At 34.7% G+C, this 11,540-nt stretch overlaps 2 protein-coding genes across 3 annotated transcripts; one reads left to right on the forward strand and one right to left on the reverse strand.

The window, feature by feature from the left end:
• Positions 1–985: 985 nt before the first annotated feature.
• LOC113296966 (NAC domain-containing protein 30-like) lies at positions 986–5,093 on the reverse strand. 2 transcript variants are annotated; one of them, XM_026545331.1, is made up of 5 exons: positions 4,707–5,093; positions 4,013–4,076; positions 2,486–2,681; positions 2,013–2,284; positions 986–1,930 (listed from the first exon to the last, which is right to left on the reverse strand). In XM_026545331.1, the coding sequence occupies exons 2-5, from the start codon at positions 4,022–4,024 to the stop codon at positions 1,349–1,351; spliced, it is 1,062 nt and encodes a 353-aa protein (XP_026401116.1). In that variant the 5' UTR covers positions 4,025–4,076; positions 4,707–5,093; the 3' UTR covers positions 986–1,348. The 2 variants fall into 2 exon arrangements, with proteins under 2 accessions (XP_026401116.1, XP_026401117.1); XM_026545332.1 differs by lacking the exon at positions 4,013–4,076.
• Positions 5,094–8,493: 3,400 nt separating this feature from the next.
• On the forward strand, positions 8,494–11,193 carry LOC113294515 (zinc finger MYM-type protein 1-like). The gene has a single exon (XM_026542910.1). It carries the CDS (start codon positions 8,494–8,496, stop codon positions 11,191–11,193), a length of 2,700 nt encoding a protein of 899 aa, XP_026398695.1.
• Positions 11,194–11,540: the final 347 nt, after the last annotated feature.

Consider the following 11,540-nt stretch of genomic DNA (forward strand, 5'->3'; position numbering starts at 1 on the left):
TTCACCAATTTCGTACACACACATATGCATACACTTGGTTCCCGGTTCATGGATTTATACACTAATATGCGAACACTATATATGCTTATATCCAAAGATGGTTACATAAACTCAACTCTACACTTCAATCATTGAAACATGCTTAGAGGATGTTATATAGTTGTTATTCACAAACTATTTTTCATCAAAGCGATTTCCAAGATATTGAAATGTCAACATGACTTTCGTCACGAGTAAAGATGAACTTGGCTAAAGCGAAATCTTACCAACACATATTTCGAGAAACAGATAGGCGAGTTAAACTCGGCTCGAAAGACCAAATATGTATAATTGAAATCTATATACTTATATGACTTTTGTCTCAAGAGTAGGAGATAGAGTAGATAGACTTTTGAGTGATAGATAAGTTCAAGTCTCAACATACCTTTTAGTCGATGAAGTTCCACTGGTTCCTTTAGTAGTTATTCGTCTTCATATGGTGATCGCGGTGGAGTCTGGAGCTCAACTACACTTAACTATCCTAGTCCGAGACTTTAGCTATAAGTAGACTAGAAATCAAGACATATAGTTCTGACAACTATATTTGACAAACAAGCTTGAGATAGCAACGCTTGCGAGTTCGACCGAGCAATGCTCTAACATTTTTGGTTTTTAATTAGGTGAAGGTTAGGTATTAAAGAATAATTAAATTAGTTATCTATGGGTAATTTCGTATGTTTGTATATAGATTAGGTCCACCCTTATCTACAAATAGGATATTTAAATCAATAGGAGCCCTCAAAACCAAAAACGTGGAACCCCTATAATAGGCTTCCTATGTTAATCCACTCACCCTAATATTTAGGACCGCTCCCAATTACGGAGTTAGTGTATATTATTTTTGATGTCCTCTAATCTCTTTGTTCTTCCTCTCATAAAATCACTAAATTTTAGTTTATTTGATACTTAAACCTTGAAATACCTCAATAAACAAATACGAAGTTAATTGCAAAATAAATTCTGTAACATAATATATAGTAAGTAATACACAATTGATACAAAGCTTTAAAAGAGATGGACTCTAAATTACTAATATCCTAAACTCGTTAATGGGAAGATATCCCCCTAATCACAAGATTTATGAGAATTCTTCTTTGTCTAATCACCGTTTTCAATCACTCATACAAGTCAATTATTAATTGTTGATATTCTAACAACTTCAGTTCATCGTCAGTAAATTAATTATATCTGTTCGTAGTCCTCATGAAATAATTGTTATGTCGTGCGGTACCAACTTCATCGAACATATTGGTCGATAACTCTATTCGTGTTTCTTTTTTTTTTTTTTTTTTTTTTTTTTTTACGATCATTACAAATCCGGAAAACATTCACGGAAATAGCTTCCTTGGTTATGGACGGAATAACCATTTTGTGGTGGCGGCAGGGCTTCAACTGCATGAGGAGAAGATGGCATTTCAGTTAATTCTGAGGCGAGCAATCTATCCACAGATTTCCAGTCGACGAACTGCGCTCCATAGTTGTTCCTTTCTTCTTCGAAACCCACATTAGTACCATTATTACCATCAAATTCTGTTGTTGCTAAGCTTGTGGATATAGATGGACTTTCTAGTTGTGGGAGTTCCATGACTTGATTATCATCCAAGTTATAATATTGATGCTTACTCGAACCAAGTTGGTCTTGATCACCACAACCAAAATAATTATGGTGGAAATTAGCATTACCTTGTTGTTGCTGATGATAACTAGAATCATCTAATTGCATTGAGCTACTACTTGTAGCATTACTATCAAATGCTTGGTAGCCTCCACCTTTTTTGTTGAAATTTTGAGAAGCTACCTTGAGGTAATAAGCATGATTCCAAGCCTCATATCCTTGTCTGTGGCTTGGAGTTGGTTTCTTGAATGCTCGACAGACAACCCATCCTTCATCCTATATTTATTCGTCGCAATAAAAACATTAGTTAAAATCCATAATTAGTAACTATGAAATATGAGAGCATTTGATGACTTGCCTGAGGAGGTCCATGTTCAGATGTTTGAAGTCGATATTCATGCATGATCCAGTCACTTTTCTTTCCATTAGGTGCCCGACCTTTATAAAATACTAAGGTCTTTCTCATCCCTATAATCCTTTGCTTAGAAAGCACGGCTTTGTCTCTCCCAGTTGCCTTCCAAAATCCTGCCGTTGTGGCTCTGTTGGTTCGTGTTCCTGTCGGATATTTCTTGTCTTTGTGACTGAAGAAGTACCATTCATTCTCTTCTTCGTAGCCTAACTTGCACTTATCTGTAATAAGTAACACAATATTGAATAATACTTAAGAAAATAAGCCGGTGTCACGGTAGTACAATGATAAAGTTACTGGTTGATGATATCAGTGACCTGAGTTCGAAACTCACTAACACCAAATTCTTCACCTTTCAAAAAAAAAAATACTTAAGAAAACAACTTACAATAAGAAAAAAGAACTCGAAAAAAAAATAATACCTTGTATTTCCCATGGTTCTATTTTGTAAAGATCGACTTCAGTGATAACATCTAAATCAATCTTTTCAGAATTAATTTTTCTCCTAAGATAGTAACCCACCAATTCTTCTTCTGTTGGATGGAATCTAAACCCTGGTGGCACAGCTGATGACTCCAACTCCATTGTTTTCTTCTGCTTGGTTGAATTGATTTCAACCTGAAAAACATTACCAAAAGAGTTAAACTTATAACCTTCTCCGGCTCTCCCTACATTTTTTTATGGCATTTTTACAAATAAAACTATTTTCTGAAATTGGATTTGGGAGTATGTTTCTTTTGTTGTCAGGAAACTAATAGTGTCCGGCAACTGGTCTTTTCTTAGGAAAAGCAACCATAGCCTAAATGAAAACGAAAACGAAAAAGATCTGGTGATGATGAAAGTGTATATGACAAGTGAGATTTATATACATATAGCTATGTACCACTTACCAAATCAAAGCTTCAGGTTTACTATATAGATTGTACTAGTAGTAGAATTCAATTGTAAGATCTTATTCCAGGGGGAGTGGGTCCTAATTCTAATTAATGAATAACTAAAAAGAAGATTAGGTTGGTCCCTAATATCTGTTGTGTTCTTATATGTGTCGAAAGGACAAATTTTGAAACAGAAGAAGCCTTGATGAATATACTTGTAGCACTCATGAATGAAAAAAGCACATAACTAATTAGAAGAAAAATAAGCCACCAACTTTTAAATAAATATTCATAAAGTTTGTTTTGAATTAGAGTACACGCCCAACAATTCTTGAGGACCATCCATCCACTATATATATGATGACTATCATCATCGTCATCATATAACCCTATAACTAATATGAACCACCCAACATATAATTAGGTGATTAGTAAATGATCTTCCTCGTTAATCAACAATAAAATAAGTAATAATCATGCAAGTATCTTAATTACTAGCTATCTTATCTTAATCAAAATATTATGGTTTACCCACTCTCACGGATAAAGCTGATGGTTGGCTGTGAAAGTCGGATTGAAGATGTAGTATATAATTTTCACATCCAACTTATTTATGACCACGTTTCAAAAGGGTTTTTACCCAAGAAAATTTGAAGTTCCCGCAACAAGAAGCGTGAAAGGCTTCTATATTAATTTAGAGTTGGGACATACCTACTTATTAATACTTCATTTAACTAATTAACAAAGCTCGGTTTTGTTTTATAAATGAAATGAATACTAATACTTTTGAGATGGAGTTAGCATGAATTTAGTCGAAGAAAACATAATAGTTTAGGAGTTGTATAGAAAAGGAGACGAAAAGATAGACTTTTATTTTAAAGAAAACCCAAAAGAAAGTATGTTTTGTCTCTCTTAACTGTAGAGCTAGCTGTGTATTTTTCTTTTATTTTCTTAGAGTGAGGTACACTCCATGGCTTCTAGATATATATACCAATTGTTTAGTGGTGGAAGACATTTTCACACACCAACCACCATATCCTATATCTACAGTTTAGTACAGTACTCTCTACTCACAGCTGCATTCATCGTCACCGTTGAATATGGCGAGAAATCATGTCAACTCCAAGTCATTTCTTCTCTGTATAGAAAAACACTAAGATTATAATCTAAGTAAATAACACTGTTTGGATATGCACGGTTTGGACATATATGTGTATAATGAATAAAGCTGCTAGTTTAGTGCATGATGTACTTGCAACGATAATTTGACAAAACATATATGATTTTGGATTGGATAGTTATCTAGGGTTGATCATGATTCATGCATGTCCATATATAGCTATGGATTGACAGCAAAAGCAAAAGAGATGCTGTATATTCCGGCCAGTTCACCTTGATGAACAGGATTATATAATATACTAAACGTAAAAACCTTTTATATCGAAACTGTTGATTTGGAGATTTATTTGTTGCCGGAATATATATACATATACCTGCAGGGAACTATATATATATGAAAGTAAGAAGTCCAAGACAATATATATCCAAAGAAATCAGTTCTGTAAGCTTGGCTTCTACCTCAGATTCAGCAGAAACAAAATAAAAAGAACGCAAGTATTTAAACTTATAATGTTATCTGGAAGGGGAAGAAGCAAAGATATAAAACGAGAATCAGCAGCAGTACCTATAGTTGTGGTATTGCGATTGATTGCAAGAAAGTGAAAATATAACCAGAAATAATATGTGTGGAGAGATTGTATATACTAACCAGAAATTTTTAACTTTCTTAGCTATAGGTATATAGCTCGATCGATCTAATTATAATAGTAGCAATTAAGTATATATGCTTTTGTCCTTGTGCGCCTGCAAATATCGATCGAGAGTAAATGATGGTTGTATATATTTGATGAGACTTGGAGACTAGAGCTATAGCAGGAGGGATGAGAGTCGCGACAGAGATAGATTGGTTGGATGTTGGTTGGTTGTGTGTGATGAGTCTAAAATAGTGTTTGTAAGTTAGTGTCTGCTGGCTGCTTGCCAATCAGGTTCTTGAATTAGTTGAAGGAGGGTTATTGATCTCTCTCATCTCATGTACTTCTTATATATATATATATACATATATAAGCTGTAGAGATTAAAGGAAGGAGGAGGAGGATGGTATTGAGTGCGCGTGGGGGTGGCAGAGAATGAGAGAGAGCTTATAAAAGGTCTGTCTGGACGGCGTTATTTAGTCATGACAAATATCGTACCAAACTCTCACTCTCTCTCTTACGGCAACTCTCTATCACACCGATATTTTGTGTCGCACTCTATCTATCTAGCTCATTTTTTTAATTTGTCCAAGTTAGCTAGTTAGTCAAGTGCTTTTGCCTTGGATCCTTTATTCCCTTTCCTTGATCTAGTTATTGTGCATATTCTGCTTTCCCCTCAACCCATGGTGTTGCGGCAGTTTATGATATCCAGTTTACTATCAAAAATTTGTTCCCAGAAAAAAGATATCATTATTTTTTCATTTTAACCTAAAAATAGGTTAAAATTAAATAGTAATAATATTTTTTTTTTTAGAAATAAAGGAGAATATTCCGAATAATTTTCCAGGAAGCACTGTTTATCAGATTTTATTAGTATTTATTTAGTAACCAGAAGCAGAAGTGTCAAACATAAAACAACTAATAACATTTGGTTCCCAAACTAATTTCTAACTATTCAATTTAACTATCAAAACATCGTTTTAGTCTAAGAGTATCTCCGATGGAAACTTGATATACCATTTTCCAGAATTGTCCAGTGCCCATTCAGAACACTCACTGGTTACTACCATTCGATAAATTAAGTAATTATCAGTACATTAGTGGTGGTTTATTTTTTTGATAGTATGAATTTACAAAAGTTTATAAAGTATTCGGCTGCCACAACAAAAGTCTTTCTAGAAAAGATAAGTTCGTAAATTCCTTCAAATCAATACAAGAAAATTACTTAAAGCCTATTTAATCAACTGGATTAACTAATTTTGTAGCTAATTAATCAACACAAAGATAAAATATGCCGCCCTTTGCTTATTTGTCGTTCTTTAGTAGCATGTCACTGTCCCAATTCCCATCTAATATTCTGATCAGTATATCCAAATCATCATGTTTCCAGTCATTTGTGTCTTTGTCACATTTCCCCATTCTTCATCATCACACACACTTCTTCTGTCTTCTTCTATGCATCTGGGCCTGTCCGGCTGCTCCCACAAAATGACCCACCCGACCACCAGCACCCTATACTTGGCCTAGGGGGATTAATTGCAATCAACTAGCTCTGTTTTATGAGCCACCCCCAAGGCTGTCTCTATGTCGACACATTCTCATTTTATTCTAGTCGTTTTTTTAAAAAACAAACAAATTAATCATCTTGGATAGTATAGTACCACCATACTGTTATATAAACGATATAGGACCGCGAGCATATACATCGTACATTACATTATTAGAAGAATTAATAGTAGTTACAAATAAAAACCATAAGTGCCATGGACCACATAATCTAGGGAAGAAAGAGTAGAAATTACATATGACTACCGGTACTAATGCACTCTTTAATACTACGACATTTCTTTTCAATGTTATATACATAAAAATATGTACCTAAGATAGCTGAAGTTTTACCTACCTCATTTCTCATTGAAGCTAACTAAGGGTTTAGCTTGCTATTGCCTTTTAATGACTGATTCATAGTAGGTATACTGTATGATGTATTCAGTGTCCATTGATCGGATAGTTTCACTCATAGCCTTTGGGGTGGCATGTCATATAGATCGGTTGCAGATAACAAATATGACGAGCATTATGTATCAAAGTGAGATGATGAAGGCAATATGTAGTTTCATTGCACTTTAACGACATGTAATAACAGATAATTGAGTAGAAAGAGAGAAAAAAAAGAGGTAAAGGGAGTGATTAAAGTCATACAACTTGATAGTAAAGATTTTTCTTCATTTCCACATTGTCAATGGATTAGTAATTTGAGTGTCATGCAACTTGATATGATAAAGCTAGCTACTACTACTGTTTTCATCTTCAGATAATTTACAATGATAATACTACGGAATAATTATTACCTAGTCGCTACATAATTGATCGATTCAATAGTAGGAAACTATTCAAAAAATTGGTAAAGAATTTTGGTAAATAACTTAACACTAGCTAGACTAGATTAAGAAACGGGTACATACTCAGGGAAGGGATGTTCACATGGATACCGGAGCAAAACAAAATCTTCAGAAAAAAAAAAATTGCTAGAAAAGTTGCAACAATTTGGCTTGTCTGAGTCCCACGGCATCTTACCCTAGATATGAATCTTGGGAAGCAAAACATGCAAAGACGTGTTTTCATGCTTGGCGTGATAAAAGAGTTTCGATAGGATATCATGGTAGCTCCTAGCTCCTAGCAGAAAAGTGACTTATCTTTTCGAGCCTGATTTCTAAACCCTTGGTTTATCATATCATTACTAGTACCAACCAAAAAATTACAGGTTCCATGTCCTTGCTTAGGAACATATTGCAATTATCAAAATACAAACCTGCAGAGACCCTAGTGAAATTCACATGAAAAAAAAACAAACATCACAAGATGACTACTATATGTACAAGGGTTAATAAATTTTATGGGGGTTACCAAACTCTGTTTAATTGAAGGTTACTTTATGCTTGGTCTAGTGATCCCCCTGTAGCAGCCTTTGAAATTTATAAATTTAGAAAGCAGTTTAGATGAGCTTTATGTTGAAGAAACGCAAATGGAAGCAGGCGTACTCTTGGGTTATACTGCATCTTTACTAGTATGAAATTTAGAGAGCAGTTCACATGGGCAATCTATACTACTCGTCCAGGGCCGGCCCTGAGGCAAAGTCAACCAAGGTTGATTTTGGGGCAGCAGCGAAAGGGCAGCAAAAATAGGATTTTATCTAAGGGGTTTGTGATAAAAAAAAATGAAAATGAAGGTTTAAAACATGAGTACAAAAAGTAAAAAGGATGTATAGGAAGAGAAGTAGGGGGCATATTATGAATAAGGACTTACTTTAAAGGTTTATTGCTAAATATATAATAAATATCATATATTACAGATAGATTTTTTTCTCTCGATTTTTCTATCAAAATCTCGTCTTCTTCCTTATTTCCTTCCCTGCTCCTCTGGCTCTTCGGCTCTTCCACTTGAGTCATTGTTGCGACACCACCATCTCCACGGTAAGTAGAATCAAAACCCCAATTCAATCATGAAGCATAAGATAGATTGACATTTATATATTAAAATTGATTTTGCATCTAATCTTTGGTTTTCAGTTAGTATAACTTAAGTGTATTTTTAGGGAAAAAAATTTTAAACCCCCGATTCAATCATAAGAATATATTATCATGTATGTTTTATGATTGATTTTAAATGTTATCTTTTGATTCTCAGTTAACATTACTTAATTGTATATTTTAGGGAATTTTTTTTCTAATTGAACCTCCAATTTTTAGTGAAATTTTTTTGTTTGTTGTTCTTGTTTGCTAAGCATTTTTCTTTGTTGAATCAATGGCAGGTATGCCTCTGAAAAGAAAACAATCATCTGGTTATCAAAATAGGAAGAACCAAAAAAAGAGATTGGCATCTACTAAATCTCCTGCAGATTCTTTTGATAAGTTTTTGATTAGGAATCAACCAATAGTTGGGAACGCCACCAACGAAGATGATGCTACAGCTGATAAGGGTATGAATGAGGGGAATGGTATTGCTGATAATGGCATGAATGAGGGGAATGTAAGTGATGGGGCTGCTGATAATGGGATTGAGGATGATAATGTGAATGTTGGTGTTTCTAATAATGGTGTTAATGAGGGGATTAATGGGAATGTGAATGTTGGTGTTGCTGATAATGGTGTTAATGACAATGAGAATTATGGAAGTGCTGCTAACAGTATGAATGATGGTGGCTATGAGGTGAATAATGAGAATGAAGGTGTTGATGGTGATAATAGAGATAGAAATGAGGATGATGTAAACACAACAACAGAAAATAATGAAGTTGAAAATTGTGGTGATAAGTTAACAGATAGAGACATGCTTGATCCAGGTAATTGGGAAACAATTGATAAAAAACTTGTTGATTTTTTGGTAGAGAATGGTCCGGTAAGAGTTGACAATATCATATTCCCTAGAGATGACAAGAACGATTGTTTCTCTAGCTATCATTACTTTCGGAAATTGAGCAATTTTGAGAAACAAGATAGAAGATGGTTAGTGTATTCGAAAACTTTGGACAAGGTATTCTGTTTTTGTTGTAAACTGTTCATGAAAAGGGAAAGTAATTATCAGTTGTGCAGTACTGGGTTTAATGATTGGAATAACCTAAGTGGAAGACTCGCAAGTCACGAAAACTGTGGAGTGCAACATCGTTGTATGTATGATTGGCTTGAGTTGGAATTAAGATTGAGAAAGGAAAAAACTATCGACAAAAGAATACAAGAACAGATCAACAAAGAGAGAAAACATTATAAAGAAGTATTGAAGAGGATGAAGGATGGAGTGTTTTTTCTAGCGAAGAATGGTTTAGCATTACGTGGCGATAATGAGAAAGTTTATACAAAAAACAATGGTAACTTCTTAAGCTTCATAAAGACACTTGGAAAATATGATCCCGTGTTAAAGTATCATCTGGATAGCATTGAAAAGAATGAAATGCGTACTCATTATCTCAGCCACAAGATTCAAAACGAACTGATTTCAATGCTTGTCGATTCAACGAGAAAGCTTATTGTCAAGAAAATCCACGAAGCCAAATACTTTTCAGTTATTCTTGATTGTACTCCTGATGTTTCTCGCAGGGAACAAATGTCTATTATCATCCGATGCGTAGATGTTTCAACAGCAAGAATCGAAGAGTATTATCTTGGGTTTTTGCGAGTGGAAGATAAAATAGGAGAAGGTTTATTTTTTGAACTTGAAGATGCATTAATCAATCTTGGGTTAAACATTGATGATATAAGAGGACAAGGGTATGACAATGGAGCAAACATGAAAGGAAAACATAAAGGTGTGCAGGCAAGATTACTCGAGATCAATCCAAGAGCTTTCTACACACCATGTGCTTGTCATAGTCTTAATCTCATACTTTCAGATATGGCCAAGTCTTGTCCTAAAGCAAGTTATTTTTTTGGATCCATACAACGTATTTATACACTTTTTTCAGCTTCAACCAACCGGTGGGATGTATTTAAAGAGGAGATTGGAAAGAAGGGATGGACACTTAAACCGTTGTCAGACACACGGTGGGAAATCCGTGTCGCAAGTGTCAAAGCAATAAGATACCAAGCTCCAAAAATTCGAAATGATTTAGAGAGATTGCGAGATTCATCCCCTATCTCTCAAGAAGTCAGCACTGCCGATAGCTTAGTAAGTTTTGACTTGCATAATTTTGAATTTTATCTTAGCTTGACTATCTGGTATAGACTTCTGTTTGCTGTTAATACTGTGAGTAAGTCATTGCAATCTAAAGATATGGACATCGGTGTTGCTATACAACAAACGAAAGGTCTTATTGAGTTTTTTAAAGACTTTAGAGTAAATGGGTTTCAAAAGGCAATGGATGAAGCTAAGGAGATTGCAAGAGCGATGGGAACTGAACCTACATTTCGTGAAGTTCGTACCATCCGTACTACCGAACCAACATCAGGTGAGGAGTTTTTTAGAAAAAATTACTTCTTATATATAGTAGATAGTGCTATGTCTTCATTCCGAACCAGATTTGAACAATTTCAAATGTACGAAGAAATATTTTGGTTTTTGTATGACTTGAACAAGTTGAAATATATGAGTGAGGATGAATTGATGAGTGCATGTGTTGCACTTGAAGCTTATTTGAAGCATGGTAGATCTAGTGATATTGATGGCAGGGAATTATGTATGGAACTGATCGTCATGCGAATTGTACTACCTAGTTCGTGTAGTAAGCCAATCGATGTCTTACAATTTTTACTAAGAATGGGTGGTTGTTACCCTAATGCATGGATTGCTTATAGGATATTGCTTACGATTCCAGTCACAGTCGCCTCCGCGGAAAGAAGTTTTTCTAATCTAAAGTTGATTTTCTCGTATCTTCGATCAACTACGTCGCAGGAAAGACTAGTAGGATTATCTATGTTAGCAATTGAAAATGACATGGCTATGCAAGTTGATTTTAAAATTGTACTTTCTGATTTCGCATCCAGGAATGTAAGAAGGGTCATTTTCGAATAGATGGTAATCTGTGTTATTATTCGAATCGAATGAACTTTTATTATTATTGTTTTTTGAATATATGTTCTGTTGAGATATTTGACAAGCTTGTGGAAACATTTGGGAACTTAATATATGTATTTATAGGCTTAAATATGACAGAAAATGAGGCTAACATAGTTTGTACACCACCTTATGCTCCTGACTGTAGTTTGCTGGGGGGGGGACAACATTTTTTGGGTAAGCTTTGGGGCAGCAAAATGCCAGGGCCGGCCCTGTACTCGTCCAGGCGCAGCATTTACTGGGAGATTCAAGCTTCGTAACTCAAATATCAGTTATGCACTTATCGCCTCTATTAACATCTCGCA

Source organism: Papaver somniferum, chromosome 7, assembly GCF_003573695.1.
Source record: "Papaver somniferum cultivar HN1 chromosome 7, ASM357369v1, whole genome shotgun sequence".
In the NCBI taxonomy this organism is placed as follows: domain Eukaryota; kingdom Viridiplantae; phylum Streptophyta; class Magnoliopsida; order Ranunculales; family Papaveraceae; genus Papaver; species Papaver somniferum.